Source organism: Sus scrofa, chromosome 1, assembly GCF_054392235.1.
Source record: "Sus scrofa isolate SSC_HxYL_T2T_F1_AM1 chromosome 1, Sscrofa_HxYL_maternal_Yorkshire_Landrace_v2.0, whole genome shotgun sequence".
Lineage (NCBI taxonomy): Eukaryota > Metazoa > Chordata > Mammalia > Artiodactyla > Suidae > Sus > Sus scrofa.
The window spans coordinates 137,256,263-137,270,775 of NC_139383.1; the positions used below are offsets into that span (position 1 = coordinate 137,256,263).

At 40.0% G+C, this 14,513-nt stretch overlaps 1 protein-coding gene across 13 annotated transcripts in view; it reads left to right on the forward strand.

The window, feature by feature from the left end:
- The first annotated feature begins 460 nt into the window (after positions 1-460).
- The window catches only part of TP53BP1 (tumor protein p53 binding protein 1), a 70,210-nt gene continuing 56,157 nt past the window's right edge, over positions 461-14,513 (forward strand). For all 13 annotated transcript variants that reach the window (XR_014812385.1, XR_014812386.1, XR_014812396.1 and 10 more), the window contains exons 1-8: positions 461-580; positions 1,151-1,335; positions 1,540-1,633; positions 2,062-2,146; positions 10,315-10,445; positions 11,030-11,188; positions 11,539-11,668; positions 13,289-13,455. Coding sequence is in view for 4 of the 13 variants with exons in the window: in XM_021096915.2 (XP_020952574.1) it covers positions 574-580; positions 1,151-1,335; positions 1,540-1,633; positions 2,062-2,146; positions 10,315-10,445; positions 11,030-11,188; positions 11,539-11,668; positions 13,289-13,455 (958 nt within the window). In the remaining 9 variants the exon portion in view is untranslated. The remainder of the gene's footprint in view (positions 581-1,150; positions 1,336-1,539; positions 1,634-2,061; positions 2,147-10,314; positions 10,446-11,029; positions 11,189-11,538; positions 11,669-13,288; positions 13,456-14,513) is intronic.

Here is a 14,513-nt window from a genome sequence, read left to right on the forward strand (position 1 = left end):
TGTTGACACAGGTAAACCCCAAAGAGTCTTCTCTCTCTTCAGTTTCACCAGCTATGAAATTCTAGCCATTCTGGATCTTCTTCGCCCTTTTAATCAGAAAGCCGGGAAACCCTTTTTCAACAGAAGAGGATGACATGGGGGCCTTAAGGTGCATGAACGATAGAAAATAGGAATTTTCTCCTACGTCTGAGTAGTGGTACAAACAACCGTCCCGGGGGCAGGGCATTATATTTCATGCCCTCTTCAAGGTCCCTTCAGTTCAAGGATACTGTCATTTGTGGCTTACTAGAGGGAGGGCCTGCAAAGTCCAGGCTGCCATGGAAACACGCCGCCGTGTTCCTTTTTCCTACGTGGGGCGGGGCACTCCGCCTCAGCCACCAATCATCCGCAGGCTTTCTTGAGTGGCGGGCAGCATCAGCGAATGGGTGAGCCGATCCCGCGTGACGCGACGGGAAAGGGGGAGTTCGTGGCCGGTGGCGGCGGTGGAGACAGCGGCGACCTGGGGATCGAGCTGGAGGGGCCTGGGGAGCGTGTGGAGATCTCTAGCACGAGCGTGAGGGACCTCCCGCCGGGATGCCTGGTACCGTTTGGAGAAAAGTGGGGGCGTAGTCGGCTATGGGAGCTTGGGTTTCGGGTCTGAAGGGATGGCTGACCGGAGGGGGCGGGGTGGCAAGCATGGCGGCTGTGACGGGGAAAGGGTTGGAGGGCCCTGGTGAGGGGGTGGGGAACCACAAGCTAGTAAGGCTGGGTGGTCGTGAGGAAACGTGAAGAGCTGTGGGGGTCAGACGAACAAAGATTACAAAGCAGCCTTTTGGGGGGCGGTTGAGGCGCCAGAAGGACGAAGGGAGAGTTGTGGGGGATGGAAAAAGGGGCGGAGAGAGAAGAGGTTAGGAAGGAGGGGAAAGGGTGTCTACGGGAAGGTGAGGGAAGGGGGAAAGAAGGATAGGCAGGCTCACTGTAAATAGCTAGGAAATCGGTCATTGGGAGGTATATAGGAAAGTGCTTGCAGCGATTATAATGTTCCAATTAGAAGAGTCCTACACCGGTCCCCTTTTCCAGCTCTTGTACTTCCGCGTCATTATTTAAGCTCGGACTCCGTGAGGAAGGAGTGTAGGTAGCACAGAACTGATCTTTTGTTGTTCCATTCCAGGGGAGCAGATGGACCCTACTGGAAGTCAGTTGGATTCAGATTTCTCTCAGCAAGACACACCTTGCCTGATAATTGAAGATTCTCAGCCTGAAAGCCAGGTTCTAGAAGATGATTCTGGTTCTCACTTCAGTATGCTGTCTCGACACCTTCCCAATCTACAGACACACAAAGAGAACCCTGTGTTGGTGAGTGATAGGTTGCTTGGAAATGATTGAGTAGATTTTTTTTTCCTAGTCTAGATCAACCTGCAAACATAAATACTTAGGAAATCTCACCATCTTTTGGATAAAGTTGATTGGAAAAAATGAAACCAACATGTTCACAGCAATATGTTGCCTTTTAGATTATTCCATATAGAGTGAGTATATTATGTTTGTATAATTTTCTAGGATGTTGTGTCCAATACTGAACAGACAGGTGGAGAAGAACAAGGAGACGATAATAGTAGTTTCAATGAATGTCTGAAAGAAAACAAAGCTGCAGGTGAGGTCCCTTTTGCAAGGGTGCTCTTGTTAGAAGTGGGTGGATTCAAACATTATGGGGCTGTGGTGAATGTATGTAAGAAAGTCTAGCACAGTATCTGGTGCATAGTAGGCACTCACAAGGTTGGTTTTCTAATGTAGACTGATTAGGTCTACATTCCTGAATATATATCAAAAGTTTGGTGGTAGGTGTTCCTGCTGTGGTGCAGCAAGATTGGATGTGTCTCTGCTGCACCAGGGTGCAGGTTTGATCCCTGCCCCCACATAGTGGGTTAAGTATCTGGGATTGCCATAGCTGTGGTGAAGGTCACAAACTGTGGCTGGGATCTGATCCCTGGTCCAGGAACTCCATATGCTTTGGGGTGGCCGAAAAGAAAAAAAAGTTGGTGGTAAATGTCTTTTGTGCTAATATCCAATTATTTTTTTCAGACTCCATGGATTCTTCTCATTTGGACACATGTGGTTCCATCAGTCAGGTCATTGAACAGTTACCTCAGCCAAATAGGACAAGCAGGTATACTACTGTTTGAAGGAATTTATTTAAATTTATTAGTGGATTAATTGTTTTATCTCATCCCAAGGATAAAGGAATTAATCTTATTTTTGTGAATTAGGGAGTAGGATTTGAGGATTTTTTAGCTAGTGTTCTATTGGTACTGAAGGCTGGACTCCTTTTTTCTGAAGGTGGTAACATTCTTACACCTACGTTATTGAAATTGTGACCTGTCTTGTGCATGTGAAACAAAATAAGCACTCCTCATTCTCAGCATAGAATTGACTTATTAGTAGAAAAAATAGTAAAAAAAAAAAAAAAAAAAAAAGGTAGGTATATTATCAAAACAGGCATTGTTTCTTCCTACCAACCAAAGAATCTTAGCAATTTTAAGCCCAGAATGCATAATTCTTACCTAAATAGTTTTCAGTTTTTGCTTTGTCTTCTGTATATCTTTGCATCGTTCATTTATTGAGTTTATTATCCTCTGTGTTAGGCACGAGATCGGATGTTTAATGTATGGTGCCATTTAATTTCATCCTTAAAGCAGCTGTACAATGAACTCATCACAGAACTTCCTGACATAGAGAGAGGCAAAGACGTTAAAAAAACTTGCTCTAGAATACATTACTAGTAAGTGACAGACCTGGACTTTGAGTTCTTACTCAAGTGCCTCTCTTTCTGTTTTACCATTCAATGCCCAGTTCTCCTAAAAGTAGGATGTAGGAGTCTTGGGGTGGAGGAGTAGAAAAGGGAGGTAGTTAGAACAATGTTAGTTTGAAGTGAAAGACTATGGTTTTATCTAAAAAATAAATGCTTGTGTTTGTGTTCTATTTAATACTGTGTGCTTGCACATAGTTTTTCTCTCCCATGTCATTAGATGCTTTAGAACAGTCTGCACATTGGTGGGCTTATTTTGGCCTGCAGGTGGGTTCTATTTGGCTAACACACAGTTGTAAGATATATTTGAATTGATAGAATTTTAAAATAGGGAAATTTCACATAAAACTTAGATTTCCACCTTCTGGGATTAGTAGTCCAGAAGTAATGCAGCTGTTGTATTATTGGCAACAGTTGGCTGGAACTGTGAGTAGCAGCCAACCTCTGTGTAGATTGAGCATGAGTGCTGTGGTCTATGAGTGCTATGTGTCATAGTGGCTGTGACCAACTTTTGTACTTGGACACTGAGGCCAGGTATTCTTTTATCATTTATCCTAGGGCTTGTGTGTTTGTCCTTACACCCAGCCATTTCACTCATTTATATTATCTTTCTTTACTTTTTGCAGCCATTTAAGTTTTTGTGATACCTTTTAGGAACATGCATCAGGCTTATCTGTGTTTTTGTGGCTCAGCACCTGGGTTTGAACCAGTGAGGATAGGATGTGTGCATACTCCTTGTTGTGGATGAAGTGGTACTGTTTGCAAAGTCCCAGGCTATTTCTTTTCCCTTTTTGCATGAATGTGTTGTTCTTTCTCTAAAAAATACTTGAATGCCTACATTCAGTAAACCTGCAGGCACTGTGACAGGTGCTTTAAATTAGGGTCTTTGCCATCATGGAACTTACAATTTAATAGGGGAGACATGTTAAATAATTACATAAATAGCTATTCATTGAGAATTGTGATCATTGTAAAGGGGGAAAAATAGAGTATATAACTAGTCTGGGGGATAAGGGAAAGCCTCCTTGAGAAAGATGATCTAAACTATACACAAATTTATTAGGCATAGTTGAAGGGCTGGGGGAGGTATGAACTTATTCATATATCCCTAGTTTTGCTTGCACTCTGTGAGTGTGTATGAATTTTTATACAGTTTAATCACCTATGTAGGTTTTCCACCACTGTGGTCAAGATGCTGAACAGTTGCAACACCACAAGGGTCTCTAGTGTAGCCCTTTTATAACCACACCCACCTCCCTCTCCTGTACTTGTATTCCTGGCAGCCACTGATTACAACCAATCTCCATTGGTAAAGTTTTGTCATATAAAATAAATAGGATTAGGCCAAAAAAGGAAGTTCCCAGTTCATTGGTGGCCTAGCAGTTAAGGATTCAGCATATCACTGCTGTGGCTTAGGTTTGATCCCTGTCCTGGGAACTTCTGCGTACCATGGGCATGGCCAAAAAAAAAAAAAAAAAAAAAAAAGATTATACAGTATATAATCTTTGGGGATTGGCATTTTTCGATCAGCATAACTCCCAGGAGATCCATTCAAGTTGTTGCATGTATCAGTAGTTAGTTCCTTTTTATTGTTGAGTGGTGTCCCATGGTATGGATGTTCCAGAATTTGTGTAACCATTTACTTGTTGAAGGAAATCTGGGTTGATTGTAGTTTTTGGCTAATATAAATAAATCTGCTATGAACATTTGCATACAGGTTTTTGTATTTTTTATTATGGAAATAAAAGATGAGGATTTAACTCACAACAACAGTCTCCTATTTTTTTTGTTGTTGTTTTTGGCCATACCCATGGTGTTGTGGAAGTTGTCAGACCAGGGATTGAATCCACATTACAGCAGTGACCCAAGCCACTTCACTGGCAACGCCAGATCTTAACCTGCTGTGCCATGAGAGAAATCATCTCCTAACTTTTCAAGATAATTATTTTAGTTTTTTTATTGACTACTTTTGTATTTTTAAATAATATATTTAAACGTTTGTTTTCTTTTTCTATCAGTTTTTTTTTTCTGCCACACCCATTGGATATGGAAATTCCTGGGCTAGGGGTCAGTCAGAACCATGGCTGCAGGGCTCTGCCACAGCCACAGTCACACCGGATCTGAGCCACATCTGTGACCCATGCTGCAGCTTGCAGTAACGTTGGATCCTTAACCCACTGAGAAAGGCCAGGGATTGAACCTGCATCCTCGCGGATATGATGTAGGGTTTTTAACCTGCCAAGCCACAATGGGAGCTCCTTTTCATCAGTTTTGGATAGTGAAGAAAAGTTTAATATCAGTACTATTTTTTGTCTGTAATCTAATTTATTTTAAGCCTCTTCTGATTCACCTAGTCATTCTACAGATAATTATTATTTCCTATATGCCAAGCACTCTTGAGTTTTGGGGATACAAAGTGATCAGATGAGGAAAAAAAACATAGACTTTAATGTAGCTTATGTTCTTGTATGGGCTGTAGCAATATGTGATAGATAAGTAAAAATATATGATAAGTTAGATCTAATAAGGGCTAAAGAGAGAAAACAGAGAAGGGGATGGGAAACATCAAAGGAGTGTAAGTTTAGATTGGGTGACTTAGGGGATTGTTCGCTGATGTGATATTTGACCAAAAATCTTAAGTGATCTCTGCTATTTGGGATAAATGTAATCCATGCATGGAGAATGGAAAACGCAAAGCCCTGAGGCAAGAGTGTGCCTGGAAATTTGAGAAATAACCAGGAGGTTCAAGTGGCTAATGTGGAGTGCTTGAGAGGAGTGGGAGAAGAGATCAGAAAAGGGGGTACCAGTGTGTGTCTGTGTGTGTGTGTAGCCTTCTGGGTCATTGTGAGGAATTTGGCTGTTGCTTTTAGTGCGATAGGAAGGTATTTAAGGATTTTTAGCATAGGAATGACGTGATCTGACTTAGATTTGAACAGGATCACCCTGGCTGCTGGGTCAAGAATAGACTGAAAGGTATACAATTTTTATTTGTCCATTTTTCCTCAATAAAGCTGGGAAAAATAAAAACAAAAATTAAAAAAATGAAGATATTCAAATTAAATTTAAAAAGGAATGGTCTGAAGGGAGAGCAAGGGCAGAGGCAGAAAGACCAACTAGGAGACTATTGAAATAATTTAGGCAATATGTGACAGTGGCAAGGCCAGAGTAGAAGTTGATGAGGGTAATGAGATTCTGGGTTTTTCAAAATAGGATTCAAAGATAGATCGGATGTGAAATATGAAGGAAAGGAAGGATGTAACAGTGATTCCATGTCTTTGGTTTGGGAACTAGAAGAATGGAATTGTTCTTAATTGAGATGAACTGGACTGCAGGGGAAAGTCAGTTTCAGACATGGTAAAGCTGTGCTGCCTTTTTAATAGCCAGTTGGAGGCAGTTGATGATGTGAATGCCTGGAGCTCAGGGGGAATGTCTAAGCTGCAGATCTAAAATTGCAGCGTCGGGAGTTCCCGTTGTGAAGTGGAAACGAATCCAACTAGGATGCAGTTTGGATCCCTGGCCTCACTCAGTTGTTTGGGAATCTGGAATTGCTGTGAGCTATGGTGTAGGTCCACACTCAGCTTGGATACCTCATTTCTATAGCTGTGGTATAGGCCGGCAGCTGTAGCTCCAATTGGACCCCTAGCCTGGGAACATCCATATGCAGCCCTAAAAAAAAAAAAAAAAATTGCAGACTCATAAACATATGGATGATAAAGCCTTGAGTCTGGATAAGATCACTAAAGGGAGGAGTGTAGGTGAAGAAGAGATCCAAGGACTCACTGTGCCTGGCAGCACCTAGAGGTCAGGGACATGAAGAAAACCACCAGAAGAGACTGAGGAAGGTCCAAGGTGTGTGGTCTGTGCTGTCTTTCATTACTTTTCTACTTTTTGTCCTACATGCTCTTGACTTTCTTTCCCTCTATTTCCCAAGGTCGTGCATCTGGTTGATAGGTAATGTTCTATCTTACTATTGTGAAAATCTTTACAGTCCTTTTTCTCTTCCTTGGATCATGGTCCCCACTTTGCAAATTTATGTTTTCATCTCTTTTATGCTTACTAAACTTATATTTAATGGTCTTTATATGAAATATTAAATGTGTAGAAAGTTACAAGGCAACAAAAAATGTTATGTCTAATTCTGCCACCCAGAGGCTAATTGCTGTAAACATTTTGGCATATTTTCCCTTTTGTGTGTGTGTGTGTGTGTATACTTCATTTACCTAGTTAACCTGTGGAAAGCAAAAGGTCATGTGTCTCTTGACCTTTTTGCTTAACAACATGAGCAGTTAATTTCCCCTGAAAATTAAGAATCTTAACATTGTCCCCAAGTTTTGCATTTTAAAAGTTTACAGCCACAGAAGAAATAAAAGGATATTATCCTTTTTTTTTCTCTGTGTGCACATATAAAATAGACTTTTGGAGGGCTGGATCACTTGAAACTAAGTTGCAGAAATCATAGTTTCCCTCAAATACTTTAACCTTCATCCCCTAAGAAAAATGCATTAGCTTATATAATGATAATACCATTATTACACCTAAAAAAATACTGAGTCCATAATGCCTAATACTATAGTTCATATTCAGATTTTTCACAGTTGTCTCAAAGATGTCTTTCATATTTATTTGTTTTTTTGTCTTTTTAGGGCCGCATTCGTGGCATATGGTGGTTTCCAGGCTAGGGGTCAAATTGGAGCTGTAGCTGCCAGCCTAAATCACAGCCACAGCAATGTGGGATCCGAGCTGCATCTGCGACCTACACCGCAGCTCATGGCAATGCCGGATCCTTAACCCACTGAGTGAGGCCAGGAATCAAACCCATGTCCTCGTGGGTACTGGTTGGGTTCCTTAACCACTGAGCTACAACTGGAACTCCCTGTTCATTTATTTTTTAAATCCAGTATCCAACCCAGGTTTTTGATTTACACATTGTATTTGGTTGTTTTGAGCATTTTTATTTTATTTTTTTAATTTTTTTACTTTTTTGCTTTTTTGCTGTGGCACATGGAAGTTCCCAGGCTAGGGGTCAAATCAGAGCTGTAGCTGCTGGCCCACTCCACAGCCTCAACAGCGTGGGATCCAATTCGCATCTTCGACCTACACTACAGCTCATGGAAACACCAGATCCTTAACCCACTGAGCGAGGCCAGGGGTTGAACTTGCATCCTTATGGATCCTAGTCAGGTTCATTAACTGCTGAGCTATCAAGACAACTCCTGAACATTTTTATTTTTGTTTTATTTTAACCATTTCGGGTTGTCTTTTTATTTTCATTTATTTTTACTTTTTAAAAATTGTAGTGTAGTCAATTTACAGTGTTGTGTCAGTTGGTGCTGTACAGCATATTGACCCAGTCATACATATATATACACACACACACACACATTCTTTCTCTTTTCTCTTTCTCTCTTTCTTTTTTTTGTCTTTTTAGGGCTGCACCTGTAGCATTGGGAAGTTCCCAGGCTAGGAGTCAAATCAGAGCTACAGCTGCCAGCCTTCACCATAGCCACAGCAACATGGGATCTGAGCCACATCTGTGACCTATGCCACAGCTCGTGGCAATGCCAGATCCTTAATGGACTGATCGAGGCCAGGAATTGAACCTGCATCTTCATGGATACTAGTTAGGTTCTTAACCTTCTGAGCCACCACAGGAACTTCCATACTTTCTTTTTCTCATATTATCTACCATCATTTCTATCCTAAGAGACTGGATATAGTTCCATGTGCTATGCAGTAGGTCCTCATTGCTTATCCATTCTAAATGTAATAGTTTGCATCTGCTAGCCTCATAGTCCCCGTCCATCCCACTTCCTTCCTAGCCCTTCCCCCTCGGCAACCACAGTCTGTTCTCTGTGTTGGTGAGTCTGCATTTTGTGTCATATTTTAGATTCCACATATAAGTGATATCATACGGTATTTGTCTTTCTCTTTCTGATTTACTTGACTTAGTATGAGAATCTCTAGTTGCATCAATGTTTTGAACATTTTTAATGGCTGCATAATATTCCATTATTAATTAATTTATCATTTACCTACTGTTGGGTTTATAGTAGGTTGTTATTTACAGTAAACTTTGAGAAACAAGTCTATGTAAGTGTCTTCACATTTCAAATTATTTCTTACAATTGAAATGGCTGGGTATGAACATTTTTTTAGTTATCTTAATATAAATTTATAAGTTGTTCTCCCAGAAGTTCATATTAGTTTATATTCTCATAAATAGTATGTGATAATGCTAATTTCTCCTCAGGTTTGGACAGCACTGAATAGTACAGTATTTACAGTTTTTTCTAATTTGATTGGCCACAAATGGTTTCTCTGATTTCTTCTATTTTTATTTATTTATTTTTAAATTGTTTTAGGGACACAGCTGCGGCATATGAAAGTTCCCAGGCTAGGGATCAGTCGGAGTTACAGCTGCTGGCCTATACCACAGCCACAGCAATGCGGATCTGAGCCACGTCTGAGACCTACACCACAGCCCAAGGCAATGCTAGATCCTTAACCCACTGAGCGAGGCCAGGGATTGAACCTGCATCCTCATGGATACTAGTCGGATTTGTTTCCTCTGCGCCACAGTGGGAACTCCTGATTTCTTAGTTTAAAGATACTTGTATTTCTTTCTTTCTTTCTTTTTTTTTTTTTTAACAAGTTGTTTCTTCTGTTGTTTGTCCATTTATATCTTAGAATTCTTCTTTTGAATTTCTGGTAGTTTATGGAGACTGTTCTTTTTTACATTGTTTCAGGTATTTTTCCTAATTGTTATGTGTATTTTACTTTTTTTTTTTTCTTTTTAGGGCTGCACCCACGGCATATGGAGGTTCCCAGGCTAGGGGTCAAATAGGAGCTACAGCTGCCAATCTACACCACAGCCACAGTAACACAGGATCTGAGCCGCATCTATGACCTACCACAGCTCATGGCAATGTCTGATCCTTAACCGACTGAGAAAGGCCAGGGATTGGACCTGCATCCTCATGGTTCCCAGTCGGATTTGTTTTTGCTGCGCCACAATGAGAACTCCTGTTTATTATGTTTTTTGACCTGAGATGTTAACTTCTTTTCAGTACATGGACCTCTTAACCTGAATTTTATTCAGACATTGTGTTTCTTTGTATATATCCTAAGAGTTCTTGCTAAATTACTTTTGCAAATCATGTGTGGTTTAATGTATTTTTGAGCCTCTTCTCTGCACATCTATATACATCTTCTCTTGTCACTTGTCAGTAATTCTCTTGAGTGCAAGATTTTTCTATCCATGCTCCTATTTTATCAGAGGAAGATAAAAATCAAGTATGTTTGTTTCTTCCTTTTGTCTCATATTTGTATTACTTAATTCTGTACAGTGTTACGATTTGTTAACCTTTAGGTGCTTTTTGTAGAACAGCAATAATGGGGTAATTTTTTTTACTCTTTCAAATTTGCTTAAAACATGGTTGGAATGTGGGGAACCACAATAAAATTCAGAGAGTTCTTTGAAATATCCCAACCTGTCTGGGAACACCTGGTTGTGTCTTTTTGGTGTGTAGTGTTTTGGAAATGTCAGTGGAATCTGCTCCTCCTGTGGGTGAAGAGAAAGAAGAAGAGGTGGAAGAGATGGAGAAAGAGGAAAAGGAAGAAGATACTCCAGATGACACCACACACTCCGTTGGTGCTGAAGGTAGTGGCTCTGTGCCTTTTTCAGGGTATTATATTGATCTGAATCCCTTTAACATGAGCATACTGATGTCTAAACTTCTTTTTAATGGATTATAGATTTCTTATCAGTAAATTGAGAATAGGCATTAGGAAATTTGCTAGTAGTTTGAGATACTCCACCTAATTTGGTGTTCAGCAATTTTTAGGTCATTGTTTAGCCTCCTTTCTGCATGTTGATTCCTGCTCCTTTTGTATTCATTTGTTTTTCAAATATTTGGGGGATGTATGCCTTGTGGGATGGAAGTATAATCTGAAGTACATTTTTGTGTTTGTGTATATGTGTGGTTTATGTATTTCTTTAGAAAGTAGACATAGTCTACTGATACTAGGAATTTGTAAGGTTTTATAGTACACAGTTTTTTGCTTCATTACCCATTTCCCCCCTTTGCTTTTAGAGCTTTTATTCTTAATTTTATTTTGAAAAAAATTTGAGGGGCAGGGCTTTGTTGTGAAGGACTTACTATGACTCTTTAGCTAAAGGGCAGCACCTTGCACAGTGCATAATGTTTTGGAATGATACCTAATTTCTTGGGGCTTTCTTCCTAGATCCTGCCTCATCACAGTTGGGCTTTGGGGTTTTGGAACTCTCCCAGAGCCAGGATATTGAAGAACATACTATGCCATATGTAGGCAACAAAGAGTCTCTACCGTCCGTAACCACCAACTCTGGTTATACTAGGCTCTCTGATGTGGATGTTAATATTGGTATGTAACGTTTTCTGGCATTTAGAGTTGTGTTAAGAATTTTCCTCCCATGCTATAAAGTTAGTTGTTTTTTTCCTTGATACATTTTATAGCTATCTAAATTAATATGGTCTAAGTTATTACGGTAAGGTTGGAGAGTGGTCTGGCAAATACTTGTCAGTTGATGGCTTGCAGACTAAAGGTTTTTGTAAATGAATTATTGGTTATTTTCCTTTTTGGAATAATGCTTGTATATATTTTCAATTTGAATTTCTTTCTTTAAAATCTTTGCCTTTAAAAAGCATTTGGGACTGATTCTAGTACTTTGAAAAATTAAATATCTCCTTCCTGTCTTCCTCTAAAACTTTAAGCAATTAAGCATGAAGTACAGTCTAATGAAGATATCCACATGGCAGAACAGCCTAGCAAGGATATCTCTGTGGCAGCACAGCCCAGTAAGGATATATCTGTGGTAGAAGAGCAAAATTCACCACCTTCAAGGTAAAACACTTTTTTCCTAGAAAGTATTTTTGGGGTTCTGCTATCGGATTATACTCATTTCATTTGCCCAGGTGGAAACATTTTTAGAAATTCTTCATTTTTTTTCCCCCTTGTACTGGGCATATTTATGGTCCACTGGAAACATTGATTATTTATGAATTCACATTGTGTCCTCATCTTATCTTTAGGCATATTACAAACCCAGTTTATTGCTGCCGTAACTGTAAGGATGACTTCGTAATCTTTGGTTGCTACTCCTCCCCTCTGTTCTATGTCTACCGAGGCACTGTTTCTCTGTGGGATGTCTTTGTAGCCTCTGTAGTGTTAGGAGAGTCACGAGAAGATTATGTTTGAAAGTCTACTGTTGTTATATTTGAGGAGTACCCCAATTGCTCTGGGTCCTCAAGTATCTTGCATTTGGTAGTTTATGGTATAGATAAACAGGGAGATATTCTTCTCCCATGTCCATCAAGGTCTTAACTTTGGGCCATATACTTCTGCTGTGCCTGTAGTGATTGTTGTATCTGAAACAACTTCACCTCTAATCAACAGGTCAGGTTTGGATATGGCAGAGGCAAAGTGGGATAATTCCATTTTGGAAGATGGAATGAATGAACATTTAGTATTTTTTGGTTCCTTCCTTCATTAGCTACAGTAGGGAATGAGGTCCTGAACAAAGTTGAGTATCAAGAGAAGTTCTTTTTTCTCTTGAAAAAACATTTTTTTTAGGGCCATACCTGTGGCATATGGAAGTGCCCAGGCTAGGGGTTAAATTGGAGCTACAGCTGCCGGCCTACACCACAGCCATAGCGATGAAGGATCCAAGCTGCATCTGTGACCTACAGCACAGCTCACTGCAATTCTGGATCCTTAACCCACTGAGCAAGGCCAGGAATTGAAACCAAATCCTCATGGATACTAGTTGGGCTTTTTACCACTGAGCCACAACGGGAACTTCCGAGAAGTTGTTTTTCTAGTGCAAAACACTCAGCTTAACAGGGGCTGACTTTCCCCACTCTTCTTTAGGAAATTGTCCCCTAGCTAGTTTTGCTGTTCTGTTTATTTTGGGGAATGGTAGAGTAGGTGAACCTTAATAAATCTCTGGGAAGGGGCCAGCAGCAAGTGTCTTATCTGTATGAGTAATGATCGAAGGATTCTTGGTTTGGGGCTTAGGTTGAGTAGATCAAATTGAAAAGGTCAGCAGAAGATAATATATGTGGCTAGTGCAGAGGATAATTTACATCCAATCCCTTTCTGTGGAAGGTCATTGTTAAGGCTGTTATTGTTGTGGTGTGGATTGGACTCTTTCATGCAAGTTTAGATAACTACAATATAACAAAATTTTCTAAATCACTTATCAGATATCTTGGACAGTATGCAGAACAGCAGTGAGTAGTGTTGAAAAGAGATAATTGTTATGTGAGAGTCTGAGACACATTTTGAAATGGGCGGAGGGCTTCCTTTCATTATAAAGAGTAGCTTATTTCACTTTTAATAAATAGTCTTTGGGAATTTTGAAATAGATAAAGGAAAACACACAAAACAGGAAAAGGTTCTTAGTTCAGAGATGAAAGCACTTGAACATAGTAACTTTTTCTCTTGGCAATATGGATTTCCCAGGTCAGAGGACATCCCTTCTAGTCCCAAAGTATCTCTTGCTGCTGTGGAAACAAAAGAACAAATATCTGGTCAAGAACTTCTGGAAGGTGGAATGCAGATTCACAAGTCACCAGAGCCTGAGGTTTTGTCAACTCAGGAAGACTTGTTTGACCAGAGCAATAAAACAGGTACAGTAAAACAGAGCGATTCATGTTTCTAGTTCTTTTCCGAAGAGCTAAACTTTTATTTCTGTTCTGAAGGTACTGTTTATGAGTTAGAAGGCTCTTTATAGGTTTGCAGATTTATTTGTGATATGGAAGGCAAGTATATTTTTAGCTGGTTAATGAGAAGGGCTTTTTGGAAATGATTGCTATTTAACATTTTAACATAATTTTCTCTTTTGGAAATGGAGATGCTGAGGAATAATAGCTAATAATACACCAAATTTAATTTTATGAACAGAGTAGCTATTTCTTTTATCATAAATCTTCAAATCTTAAATATTATAATTAAGTGAAGGTTTTAATATTCACCTGGGTCATCGTCTACTTACTCAACTGTTTATTAGTTTACCTACTACAAGTAGGAAGTTACGGTTTAGCAGAAAGAACCTGAAACTTTTTATTCATTTATTTATTTGTCTTTCTGCCTTTTCTAGAGCTGCTTCCCGTGGCATACGGAGGCTCCCAGGCTAGGGATCTAATCGGATCTGTAGTCCCTGGCCTACACCACAGCTCGCGGCAACGCCGGATCCTTAACCCATTGAGCAAGGCCAGGGATCAAACCCATAATCTCATGGTTCCTAGTCAGATTCGTTAATCACCGTGCCATGACAGGAACTCCCTGAAACTTTTAGAAGACTGGAATGGTATTTGTTTCACATTTTGACCTCCACCAATGTCACTTTGTACAACCTCACAGAGCCAAATACAGCAAAGCAACCCAGTTATATATACATTCTTTTTCTCATATTCTATCATGTTGGATCACAGGTGATTAGATATAGTTTCCTGTACTATACAGCAGGACCTCATTGCTTCTTTTTGTCAGTTCTTTATTAAAGAAACTCATAATTTGTTAGGGAGGGCATGTTTCATGGTCACTCGAGATTTGTGTTAGAGGAGTTCCTGTTGTGGCTCAGTGGGCTGGGAGTCCAGCTAGTGTCCATGAGGATGCAAGTTTGATCCCTGGCCTCACTCATTGGGTTAAGGATCTGGTGTTGCTATAAACTGCGTTGTAGGTGGCA